This window comes from Eumetopias jubatus, unplaced genomic scaffold (assembly GCF_037043125.1).
Source record: "Eumetopias jubatus isolate StellerSeaLion01/CBP00866 unplaced genomic scaffold, mEumJub1_p1.0 scaffold_1, whole genome shotgun sequence".
NCBI lineage: Eukaryota > Metazoa > Chordata > Mammalia > Carnivora > Otariidae > Eumetopias > Eumetopias jubatus.
In genome coordinates this window covers 47006136-47019345 of record NW_028274807.1, presented here as the reverse complement: position 1 = coordinate 47019345, position 13210 = coordinate 47006136, and the positions used below count along the sequence as shown (strand labels likewise).

General features: G+C 39.2%; 1 protein-coding gene across 2 annotated transcripts in view; it reads right to left on the bottom strand.

Moving 5' to 3' along the window:
• The window catches only part of CMSS1 (cms1 ribosomal small subunit homolog), a 376816-nt gene extending 368107 nt beyond the window's left edge, over window positions 1-8709 (bottom strand). Inside the window, exon 1 of one of the 2 annotated variants that reach the window (XM_028119177.2) lies at window positions 8545-8709. In XM_028119177.2, the coding sequence (XP_027974978.1) occupies window positions 8545-8608 (64 nt within the window). In that variant the 5' untranslated portion in view covers window positions 8609-8709. The remainder of the gene's footprint in view (window positions 1-8544) is intronic. The other variant, XM_028119178.2, reaches the window with a different exon arrangement.
• Window positions 8710-13210: the final 4501 nt, after the last annotated feature.

Genomic DNA, 13210 nt, shown 5'->3' with positions numbered 1-13210 from the left:
CAGAGCAACACAATGTTATAAGACAAGGCATTTCTGACATGAGACACAGTTATATTATACAAAGCTTCAGTGAGAAAGAAAAAAATTCTGTGAAGAGCATGATGCAAGGTTCTCTGTGATCCTGCACCAAGAACGGGAGACATGATCCGGGAAGAAATCCTGGAAGGACAGTGCTTTAGCCAGCTATCCTGGGATGGAGCCAGCAAAGTAGGAGCAAAGGAACTGCCATTCTCCACACTCATCCAGCCAAGCCTGCTTCAATGTGCTCATGTCACTGTACAAATACCCCTGAACTCACTCCAATTTCAAGGAGGAGGAAAAGGAGCTGGAATTCTGGGTAGCAATGAGCAATGCAGCCAGAGAGGGATGACGTGCAGCAGTCCCAACAGGGAAGTGGCAGAGGAAGAAGACAGGGGAGGTCATGTGAATTAAAAGCCTGAAATGGAAAAGTCTAAGTTGAAAAGCAGTAGGAGAAGTAGTGGGAGGAAGTGAACTACAAAAAAAGGTGACGAAGTTCTAACACAAACATACAAGAGAAACAGTTCAGAAGGAAGTGCAGGGTAGTAACAGGTGAATGGTACAGTGGGAACATGTGTAGGGTGCTTAGTGTTGTGCCTGCAATATGCAGGTAATGTTAAATGAACAGAGAATGAGTGAACGATGGAGAGAAGGACCATTCAGTCAAGACGTTTAAGTGAGAAAACTGCTAAGAGATGGCAGTGGTATTTGATAGAGTGAGGAAAAGCAGTTATGCCAGGTGACTGACATTCAAGACTGATAATTATGCTAATGGAAAGAAAAAACACTGGACCTTCCAAAGTGGAAACCAAACAGACTGAAAAGAAGCATAAAACAGGAAAAATAAGCATGAAATACTTCCAGAAAAACAAAAGACACGGGGAACGTTTTTACCTTGAAGAGCACAAAATATATTGTATGTTGGACATTTTTTAATTGTTTTCTCCTAGGTTAGGAGACTTCTTAAAGTACATTTTCATGCCAAGCTGGCATAAGTTCAGGAGAAAGCAAAAAAAGAAGGACAAGGTACAAGATACAAAGTACTAAAAAAGAGTCGGAAAATAGCAACTTCTATGGCAAGCAGCAGAAACCCATATTTAAATGGTAACAGTTCTAATCCCAATAAGACAAAAATCTTTAAAATAACAAAGTCTATTTTAACAAGAGGATTACCAACCAAAAACCATGCTTATTTTAAAGCAATATGTAACACAATAAAAATGCATAAGTAGCTTAGAACTGGGAATACTATTTGGAGTTTAACACAATGGTGTTTGATCTATAACACAACTGAAACATAAAGAATCCCGTTTCCTGAGAATAACCCTATTTCTGCAGAAATGTGGCCCCTCTGAAAAACAGTAAAAATAAAAGAAGCTATCCTAATTCTGGAGTTACTTTACTAAGTTTTTAAAAGAAAGCAGATAAAAATCCAAGTGAATAAAAACAAATCCAATTTGTAACAAGAATTTTAATAACCTGATATTTTTCTGCTGGAGGGTTTCTTCAACCCCTCATTTATTTAGCTTCAGTGATTTCTGAACTAATCTCCTTTTAACTACTTGAATAAAGTATCTGATTTTTAACAGAAATGTGACTGATCTAATATATGACTGATAATGATGGACTAAGTAATGGCGTATTTGATGTAAAATGCAATTCTCTCTGGGATATGTTTCAAATCCCTGTTCTAGGGGACATGTGACATACAACTCAGGTTCTGACACTGAATCTGGGGCAGGGGTATGCAAACTGCAGCCCACAGATCAAATTCAGCCCACTGTTTGTTTCTGTATGTCCTGCAAGTTAAGAATAGTATTTACATTTTTAAATAGTAGAAAAAAAATCAGATGATGAATATTTTACAAAATGTGAAAATTACATGAAATTCAATTTTCATTGTCCATAGATAAAGTTTTATTGGAACATAACCACACTCATTTGTTTACATATTTATTATGGATGCTTGCTTTTATGCCACAATGGCAGAGTTGACTAGTGACAGTGACTGGACAGCAAAGCCTAAAACATTTACTACCTGGCTTTTTACAAAGAAAGTTTCTGATCTCTGGCCTAGTGTGAATTAGACTAGCAAAAACTCAGGAACAAGAGCTTAAGAGCTTAATCAACTAATTAAAAAAAAAACTAGTAATTTAAGAACTAAGAATTTTTTGAAAGCCGATGAAAACAGGGAAACTCTTTCAAGCTGTTTGTGACACATTTAGTAAAATGTATAATTCTATGAATGCACTAAAGTGTTCAACTAAAGAATATCAGGTAAGAACAGGTCAAAGGATTTGTGCCACAAAACAATGTTGCTGTTGAATCTGAGAGGGGAAATGGAAGTATTTCTAGGCCTTCCAAACTCCTGGTATTTTTCAAGAGGTTCATAGACATTTAGCAAAATGACCGCAGAACTACTGTGCATGTAGTTGGAGAAAGATGTATAGATCTGTACCTTTAAACACAATTGTTGTCAAGAACCACTTGTTTAGTCACTTGTAAGAATTACTGAAATTGTATACAATAAAGTAAAAGTGGCCCATGCCGTTTCTCTGTGGGTCTGTCGCAGTCTGCAAGCTCCGAATACCGACCGCTGGCGCGGCAGGCCCTCCCCTCCAGTTCACCCCTTTAAGATTTTTCCTGCCCCTGTTTTCCGCCCTCGAACATCTGTTAAAGTCACATTACTTGCATTTTGGTTGAACCACATTGATGTATAAATTCCACAATGTAAGCGTATGTTTTATCCTCTAATTCCACCCCAGTGTCTAAAATAGGGCCAAGCATGAGAGTTCAATAAATCATTTTGAAGTTGATTCTCTGTTGTTTGTTATCAAAATGCACTACAAATATTCCAAGCCTGAATTCTATATGCAGAGGCAATGTTTTACTACTACTTTACGTCTACTAGGCATGCTGCCTATAGGTAAAATTAATACTGTAAAGGCCTAACTTTGATGTGAGAAGAGGGGAAGAAACCAAACACTTGAATTATTCAGGTTTAAAAGATCCAAGGTATTCCTCTACTTCATCATTTCTAGGAGGTATTCAGTATAGATAAAGCAACGTGATTTGAAGGAAATGTTATGAAATGATAATACAACAACAACAAAAATTTTAAATGCTCATTTCAGCAATCTCAAACAAAATGAACAATCACATTGATTCTAGGTAACAAAAGCTGTCACCATTAGGAAATATCAGCTCATCATAAAGCAAAAGTCTGTTTTCCCCTTTCAAAAGAAAATTCAAATACGGTTAGAATAAGGTTAGTAGACAGTTATACAGCAAGGATTTTCTATGTATTATCAGAAAGAGAGATGCAGCACCTGTCAAATCTGTCAAAAGCCTAAGCAAGATTTTGACAATTCTTCCAGTGAACTAAATTTCTTTAGATGTGGAACTCCTATGTTGAGGTCTTCAAGATGTGGCTATGAAACATTAACAATCAATTACTTAATGAACAAATTCTTAATGAGTGCCTTCCAAGGACCCAGATACTACTCTGCGCACTGAGTATACAGCAAAGAACTAGATAAACAAATCCCTGCTCACATGGAGCTGACATTCTAGTGTAGGGGATCCTACCAGAATGTAATAATTTAACAAGGAAATGTAATCTATTAGCAAATGTAATAATTTAACAAGGCAAATAATAGTTGGTGATAGGTGCTCTGCTGAGAATTACCATAATATGATACTGTAATAGAGCAACTAGATGGCTACTTGAGACTGGCTGACCAGGAAATGCTTCTCTTTTGGTGATGTCTGAACTGTGGTCTTAATGTTCTAAGAAAAGGCTAGCCATTTGAAATACAGGAGAGCCCAGAAAGAAAAAGGAACACCTATTGCAAAGGGCTAAGACGGAATGAACTTGGCCTACTGAGGCACAAAATAAAGGCTAGTGTGAGTGGAAAAGCATAAATTACAGGGGAGTAAGTAGTAGAATATGTGGCAGATATCAGTCCTGATAAGTAACCTGGGTTGTATTATACGTGTCAGACGGAAGCCACTGGAGGGTTTAGGCAGAAATGAGATCTGATCACTCAGGCTGCTAATCGAAGAACAGTCCAAATAGGGATAAGACAGAAACTGGGAGCTCTGTTAGGAGTTTACTGCAGTGGTTAAGGCAACTGAGGATGATAACATGTACTTTGATGGAGTTAACAGAGGAGAAAAATGGAAAAAAAGTATTCAGGAAGACTTAGAGCTGAAGACAAGACTTAATAGATCAGACAGAAGGGCCTTTGTTTGGGTAAATGTTGGCTTTCATTTGCATTGACATTCCTAGTCAGTAAGCGGACTTCAAGAAGACAGGTGTGTGAGTCTTGAGCTCTAGGATCAAGTTTGACTTCCTGGCGAAGACTGTTCTCAAAGCCCAATGATACCTGCTTATTTGTATCTCTGAGTAATCAGTGTTCTCTAGAAGAGTAAACTTTAGGAGAGTTAAGAGTTAATAGACACAATTTGACAACAATGATGTATATAAACAAAAGGGTATATAAACTATGAGCCTCTTTTAATTGATAAAGGATTGTTATTTTAGAGATGAGATTCTTACCATTGATAATCAGAACAATTATCTTTGAGAAATTTAAGTGCACAGACTGGTTTCAGATTGCCTGCCTATGAATCACAGCCTCCCCACTTACCTACTAAATAACATTGGGCAAATCACTTAACCACTTAGTACTGCCTCAATTTCCTCACCTGTAAAATGGGGATAATAGTAACTACGTCACAGTGTACTTGTGAAAATTAAATGAGCTAGTACACATAAAGCAATCAAAATAGTATCTGGCACATAACCACCACTCAACAAATGCAAGTTAGTATTATTATCTACTGTCTCTCTATACTGTACATAGAAGTGTGTTCACACTTCATTTTTCTAGTTAGATGCTTGGTAAGAGATGAAATCAAAGATTCAGAATAAGCTAGGGAAGCATATGAAAAACACTCCTCAAAAAAAAAAGGCTGAGAATTTGGCATATTGCTAAAACATCCTCTTTAAAAGTAAGCTGTAGGGGTGCCTGGGTGGCTCAGTCGGTTGAGTGTCTGACTCTTGATTTCGGATCAGGTCATGATCTCAGAGTCATGAGAGCAAGACTTGCCAGGATCCGCGTTCACTGGGGACTCTGCTTGAAATTCTCTCTCTCTCTCCCTTGCTCACTCTCTCTCTAAATAAATAAATATTTTTTTTTTTTAAAAGTAAGCTATACATGTGCCAGTCATTCCTAAATCTCTTATCTCTAGCCTTGACCCAACCCTGAAGCTCCAGATTCATATGCCCTGCTACCTGCTGGACACTTGACTTGGTAACTTAATAGGCATATTATTGGAATAAAAAGGGAAAATAATCAATATTCTCTTCAGTAAGTGAATGATCATGTGACCAACTCAAACTGCAAAAACTCATGGCTCTGCTCTATAAGTAACAAAATCCCTGCTGGGAATGACATTCTCAGTTTTCAAGCAACATACTGAGAAAGTGCCCAGTTTGGTCAACTACATGAAACCTCAGGCATTGTATCTATTCACTTTAGCATTAAGGTTTTGCAATTACGATTCTAATGCATGTATTGTTTACTATGAGTCACTTCAAATAATTTCTTAAGGTAAGCAGGGAATAAGGAAATAAGTAAAATGAAATGTCAGATGGCATTAAATGACTCCTAGGCTCTGTTACCTGAGCACACTGGCTGCACACTCTTCAGCAGACACAACTCTCAGTTGTCTTATCCTGGACCATGACTCCAATCACCAACAGTGACGCCAATAGGTTGACATCCCAGGTAGACTAGAACAGTCCCAGAAAAACTCTAACAGCATGGCCTTTCATTCTTAAAAGTATTTAATTGGGCGAGAAATTATATGTCTATCTACATACATGATCACCAAGAACTCTGTAGCATCTAGCATGCATGCATGCATTTATTCAGCTAATATCTCCCAAACACCAGGTGCCAGGTCCCATGTTGGACTCCAGTACAATGCAGGATTCTAGCACAAGAGTGTAAGTCCTGAATAGCCATAAGACGTATGCAAAAAAGGGTCATATGTAGATCAAGAGCTTTAGTAAGAGTCTCTGAGTTACTTACCACATCTAAGACATGAGACAAGCAAAAACTACATTTCCTTAGACAATAAGTAGATAACTGGATATGTTAGACAGATGTTTTACATAGTGTGTATCAGTGTTTGGGAATCTGTATGTTTGTATAATTTGCTTTTAGAAAACACGCATAAGAATTCATGACCATGAATGTTGAGCCTTTGTTGTAGATGTAGATTGTTGAATAAATGGCTAAATGCTTTTTGCTACCATAAGTATGAATGGAAAGCAGATGGAAAGGAAAGATGTTTACTTTTATAAGCAAGTAGCATAGTACACAACAGAAATAAAGGCATCATTACAACTATTTCCTTTCTCTGACTTAAGGCACTATTTTTCCTATGACCCTCAAAACAAAATACAGTTCACACATTTTAGGCTGATCTTTCCCCCATTAACATAGGTAGAATCAGGAAATCTGAATTGGTTCAGTCGCGATTTCTTCTGAATTGGAAATACCATACAGATTATTTAGGCAAATCACCGACAAATAATCAAGCATATCTCAAGGAAGCTTATATGCTCACTATACTTAAAAGCAGTTAACAAAGCAAATGCCCCTGATACATTTAAAGTCAGCAATTTTCAAATGTTAATCCTAGACCTCGAAGGAATCTAAGAAGGAGGGTGACTCTAATATACTATCTTGATGGGAATCCTGGTAACTTACATGAAGGAGGCTATAGATCCAATGTTTAGAACTGTTGGTTAGTTAAAACCCTTAAAAAGATGATCTCTAAGGACCCCTCATTTTACAGATCATGATACTGAGGCCCAGTAAAGCCACACTGTAATACTGGATAAGTATGACTTTGAAACTCAGGCACACTTGTGTAACCTCTTCCCAGATCTCTTCCTTGCTGTGTGTTTCTAAGAACATTACTGAACTTTTCTCAGTTTCTCATCTATAAAAATGACAGTAATACTTATCTTTTAAACATGTTATGAAGATTAAATGAATTTGTGTTTATGAAAGTATCTGACACATAATAGACACTCAATACACATTAATTTCTTTCCTTCTAAAGGGCGACTAACTTGAGAGACATATGGCTGGTAACAGGCAAAAGGCAGGGCTAGAATCAAGAAATAGGATCCCCTTTACCACTCCAAAGGAATTCAATTATTTCTTAAATGACTTCTATACTTAAATCACACCATAAAAAAAATAAATAAATAAAATAAAATAATAGCTTTAAACACCTGAGTTGAGGGGGGCGGGAAAGGGTTATTAAAGTAAATGTGGAACGCTACAGCCTGCAAGAGATATTTCCTTGAAACAAAGTAGCAACAGAGTCAGGAACTTTAATGGCGGAAGTATTACACTGGCTACCTTTTTAAAAATGACATCTACTCAGTTTGTACTGGAAGGCTACTCCTTCAGGAAACAATGCTGTAGCTTTTTGCAGCTTTAATGGATACTTCACAACACATATTTCAAAATTAATGTTTGCAGCAAGTATGTATCAAGTGTCAATCATGTGCAGTGCCTGGTGGACTATATGACATGGATCAGACTTTGGTTTTGTCCTAAAATAATCTTAGAATCTGGTAGACTTTGAAGAACGATTACAACATATAGCTGTATATTAAGCTTCATGGAACTTGAAAGGTTCAAAGTCAGCCTGTGGTGAGGAGTTACTTAAGGCTATCTACTTATGGATAAAATAGCCACTGTATTGGCAGTGGGTACACGTAGCATATTAAGTTGTTTGAATTGTGTTAACTAAATTCTAGTCTTATTTCTGACACCAACTAGCTATGTGAACTTGTCAAGTTACTTGATATCTTTAGATCTTATAAAATGGTTAAATTCAAAAGGATGATCCCTATCTAAACCTCCTTCAGGCTTTAATAGTCCAAATAACACGATGATGATGATAGCAAGAAAAACCATAGCTTATATTTACCTCGCACATCTTATGTGCCAAGCACTGTGCTAAAGTGCATCATTTGTATTATGTTTATTTAATCTTCGTCACAATCTTATGAAATTGGCATTATTATCCTTAATTTACAGATGGGGAAAAGGAGCTGAAACAGTATTAGAGGGACCAGAGTCTCGATTTGAACAGAAGCATTCTGAATCTAATCCAGGAGTTACCCTTAACCACTAAGCCCAAACTCCCTGAGTTCACGAAAAGTCTCTTATCTATTAAGAAATATGTAAAGGAAATGTGTAAAAGGAAAAGCTTGGGAAAAGGGTCCTTCCTGACAGGGGCAGAGCTGAGTTAAAGTCACACTGCTTCCCCTAGTAATAAGGCTCTCGCACCACTTCATCCGCGATGCTCGCGCGCTCCCACAGCTGGGCACACCACCGCGGGGCCAGACGCCGTGACCGCCAGAGGCTGGCGCGGGCTGAGGCTCATCGAAGGAGTGATGGGGGGGGGGGGGTCAGGCAGAGTGCGTACCTGGGCTGCCGTCTGCTCCTGCAGGCTGGTTCTCCCACCACTCGTCTCCAAGATCGTCAGCCATCTCCAGGCGGGACTAGCTGTGAACGGACCACCAAAGGAAAGCGGACAGGGGCAGGTATTCTCGCTTCCCCCAAGCCGGGAGGCCAGCGTTGGCAGCCCGCACGCGGTGCCTTTCCTCAGACACCGTCGCCTCCGCCCCGCGGCGATGACGTCACACCTCCGCCCCGCCTCCCCAGCCACTGCGCCCATCACGTCGCAGTTTCCATACAAGTGCTGATGAGAAACTCTGTCCAGTAACTCAAAATAAATCCTCACAAAAGCAAAAAGGCAAGTAAAAGCAACTCCCTCCAAAGGATTATTATCTTTTTAAATAACTTCTTTCAAAGCTTTTTGTTTACTTTTTTTTTTTTTTTTTGGCCAAAAAGCTATTAACGAAAGTGTGAAACAGGACGCTAAGACAATTTTTCTCTGTTCGGTTTCAAAGGACGTGTGCCGCGGGAGAAGACCAGAGCACGTGGGTGTGTTTTCGTTTGTGTGTCTGTGTTGGGGCGCCTGTGTGTCTAGTTTGCTTTGGGGAAACGTGCGCAAGAATTCATGACCATGAATGTTGAACTTTGCTGTAGATTGTGTACTGCTCTTTTTATATGGTATGGGTTGAGAAAAATGTTGATGGTCCGGGAGTGCTCGCCCACGAAAGGACTCTAGTGATCCGGGGAGTTGAGAGTAGTCGGTCTTCTTTACATCCTTCTCCACTGTGTTTTCTACCGCATTTTGTGAAACGAGAAGCGAGTCAGTTGTTGCTTAACTACAGGTAAAAGACCTACGGTACTTCTTGTCTTACCTCCAACGTGAAGTGGCAGAGGTAGGATTGATAGGTTATTGGGAAGGAAAATTAAATAAGAAATACTAGTATGGAAGAGGAAGTGTCATGACCAATAAACATATGAAATGATGTTCTGTCTCCTACTAGCTTTCATGCAGTAAATTGACAAAATTAAGGAAGTCTGACATTACCAAATTCGAGAGAGTACATGCATCAATGGGAATTCCTTCACCTTACTGGTGTGAATGTAAATTGGTAATAACCACTTGGAAAAGCAATTTGGCACACTTTGCAACAAACCTACACACCTTATGATCCAGCAATTTCCACTCCTAACTATACACACTTGAGAAACTCTTGGATACTATAGAATATTCACAGCAGCATTGTCAGTAATAGCAAAAAGTGGAAAAACCGAAATGTGTTTCTATAGGAAAATGGATAGCTACATTATAGTATAGCCATACAGTTAAGCATAGGAAATGAATCAACACATGTAATTACGTGGATATATTTTGGAAACATAATGCTGAGTTTAAAAATGCCAGATGACATTTTAAAAAGTTCAAATACAGGGAAAACCAAAAGTTGTTTAGATCAAAAAGTACATATGTGATTTTAAAGAAAGAGAGTGGTAAGCACAAAATTTAGGACATGGAGTAACCAGGAAATGGGATTAAGAAGCACAAAGGTAAATGTAAGTTATTGGCAAATGTCCAATTTAGGTAGAGTGGAGAGTTCGTAGATGTGCATTAAATTCTTATGCTTTATAATTTATAGATATATTACAAATATTTTGTGGTATTTAATAATATTTATTTACATAATTTAAAAGATAAGGGAAAAATCCACTTATAGGAAAAAGACATTTTCAGTAGAGTTAAATTGGGTGCTATTTAAGAACTCACTAAGAATTCCAGTGACTGACCCAACATCTCAAATGACACTCAAAGCTTCCAGACAGTTCTGCTGCCTTTCCCATGTGAGTTCACTTTCCCACTGTCCCTGATCTTATCCCAGGATCAGTCTTCCTCTTATGCCCTGGATCCCAACCCCTTTTACCTTCTAACCTCTTCCACTTCAGTAAGTGGCAGCACCTCCTGGTTGCATTGTCATCTGATTCACTGGTAAGTTTGGAGGGATCTATCTTCAAAATATATCCCAAATCTAACCATTTAACCAATCTTCTCATCACTTGCACCACTACAACCTTGGTGTAAGGTAATCATCTCTCTTCTGAGCCACTGTAATAGTCTTCTAGCCTGCTTTTCTCTTGCGTTTCCTCTTGTCCCACCTCAGTCTTGCTTCCACACAGAAAGTAGTCAGAATCATTATGTCATTCTCTTAAATGCTTTAGTCATCTCTTATCACACACCCACTCCCTAAGCACCTCCTTGGGGATTAGAATTGCATCTTTCCTATTTCACCACTGTAGCCCTGTGGCCCTAGGACCACGAACAGTACCTGGCACACGTAGACACTGACAATGTATAGATTGCCTAACTGAATTTGAAATTCCTTTACTCTGACTGTTTTACTTACTAAGCAACCTGATAAGTTTGTTTCCCAAGTCAGCTTCCTTTCTGGCGACAGATATAAAAAGTCAGCAACTAAGGCCCCCAGCCAAATGCAACCTATCACCTATTTTGTCCCAGTAAGTGAGGATAGTTTTTACACTTTCAATGCATTGCTGAACAACAACAAAATAAAACACACCAACAACCAGAGAGGAAGGAAGGAAGGAAGGAAGGAAGGAAAGAAGGAAGGAAGGAAGGAAGGAAGGAAGGAAGGAAGGAAGGAAGGAAGGAAGGAAAAAGAAACATGCAACAGAGACTGTGTCCCTAATGTATTTATACCTGGTCCTTTACAGAAAAAAGCTTATTGACCCTAGATTATATTGACTAGCCAACCTAAGTTGTACATCCATTTAACTGTTCTATTGATCAGTGAATTGGCATCCTACTTTAGAAACTAGTCTGTTGTAAAATTCTGTACCCCAGTATTTGATCACTTCACCTAACATGGAGAAGCTCAGGTTGAAAAAGATCTTTATCTTCTTCCTCTTTCTGTATGATATCTAAATGAGTATTACGAGTTTACAAGAGGACGAATTCACTTCCCAGCAGGGTGCACTGAGAAGCCTTCATGAAGGAGGTGGTACTTGAACGACCTTGTCAATGGATATTGATTGGCATGTTTTTTTGGACATGTCATTTAACCTTGCTGGGTTTCACTTTGCTCATAAAGGGAATAAATTAGATGATTCTTGGGTTCTCTTCCAACTCCATGCCTTAATCTTGACTATGCAACCAAGAATTCCAGATATTAGTGTTCATTAGATGCAAAGGATGTGATGGAACTACTGTTTTAGGAAAGCTAAATTGGTGTCAGCATGCAGGGTAGATAATAAATTTGAGCAGAACTTTCCACCTGGCATGGGTATGTTAAGATACTGATTCCCTCAGTCTTAGAGACAGGCAGAGTCCCTGGGCCAGTTGCTTCAGGTTGAAGGTAGCCTCATCTCTTCAATCCAGTGTTGAACAAATATTGCTATTTTCTATGGGTGCCATGATGTAAAAAGGCTGGGGAAGACTGGATTAGAAGGGGTTAAAAAAAAGTTTAAAGGCTGCTTTGTGAAGGCTCACCATACAATGAAAAGAGTTTAATGAAGGCACGGGTTCTTTGTCCTTAAACCCAGTCTATATATGTACCTTAGGGAGTCCATGAACCCCTGATGATATACTTAAACTTTTGCATCATGTGGGCAATAATAATAACAGTAACAACAACAGCATGATTCAGGTACCTTTCTAAGCACTTTTATGTCTTAATTCATCTAGTTGTCATAGCTCCATGAGCTACTACACTGGATCAGATATTTTCCATTTACCATTCTCTACCCTTCTGTCACCTAGGAGGCTGATGTAAATCTCCCCTAAGCTCTGATTTCAGATTTGGGTTCAGCAAATTGGAGGCATCAGTAAGAAATCAAAGGATGAGAGAAAAATAACTCCTGATGTTGTTCTCTTTTCGGGGCTGGGACTAGGGTGCCACAAGCAGGGGCCTAGGATACAAAATTTGAAGAGGCACTCTCTCAGGCTGGCTCTTGGATGAACCTGAGAACAAGTGCCTCCTAAATGTTCTGCTGGATGTACCTGCTTGCTTTACACTAGTCCTTGCCCTCATCCCACCACTGGAGGCCAAGGCTCCCTCAGACTTAAGGGTAGTAACGGCTCTCCAACGTTACCAGGCCTTGGGTTTTATACCATCTTTTGTTTTCCTAACCCTACCTCATCTGCATAAATACTCCCTTTACCAATTTTTTTTTTCAATTGTACAACTTAAAGGATTCGGTTTTTTTCCTGCTTGGACCCTAACTGATAGATTTACTGCCTTAGTTTAGGTTCCCCTAAAAGTAGAGCATGGATGCAAGTAGTTTATTTGGGATGGGATCTGGTGTGGGGGAGGGGGGCAGAAATAAAACAGGGAGAGGGAGATAAGGAAGGAAGGATGACTATTAAATTGGTTATATAACTGGCTCTTTATCCTGCTAGGGACCCTCTGAGAAACAATGTAGACTGTGCCTTGGAGTTATCCTCAGGAAGAGGATATCCACTGACTGCCATCCACCATTGGTTAAGGGTTGTCCCCAGGGATTTGAATTTCCAGATACTCCCAGGCTATGCTGCCACTGGAGAAAGCCCAGAGGCAGAAGAGCAGAGTTACATAACTCAGCATGCTTGAGGTGGAATGCTGGCAGCTGCCCAGAACTTTCCTCCATTGCTGGACTGGTTTCATAGTGGGCTGAGGGGCAAGAAAAGCATCTGCTTCACATTTGTA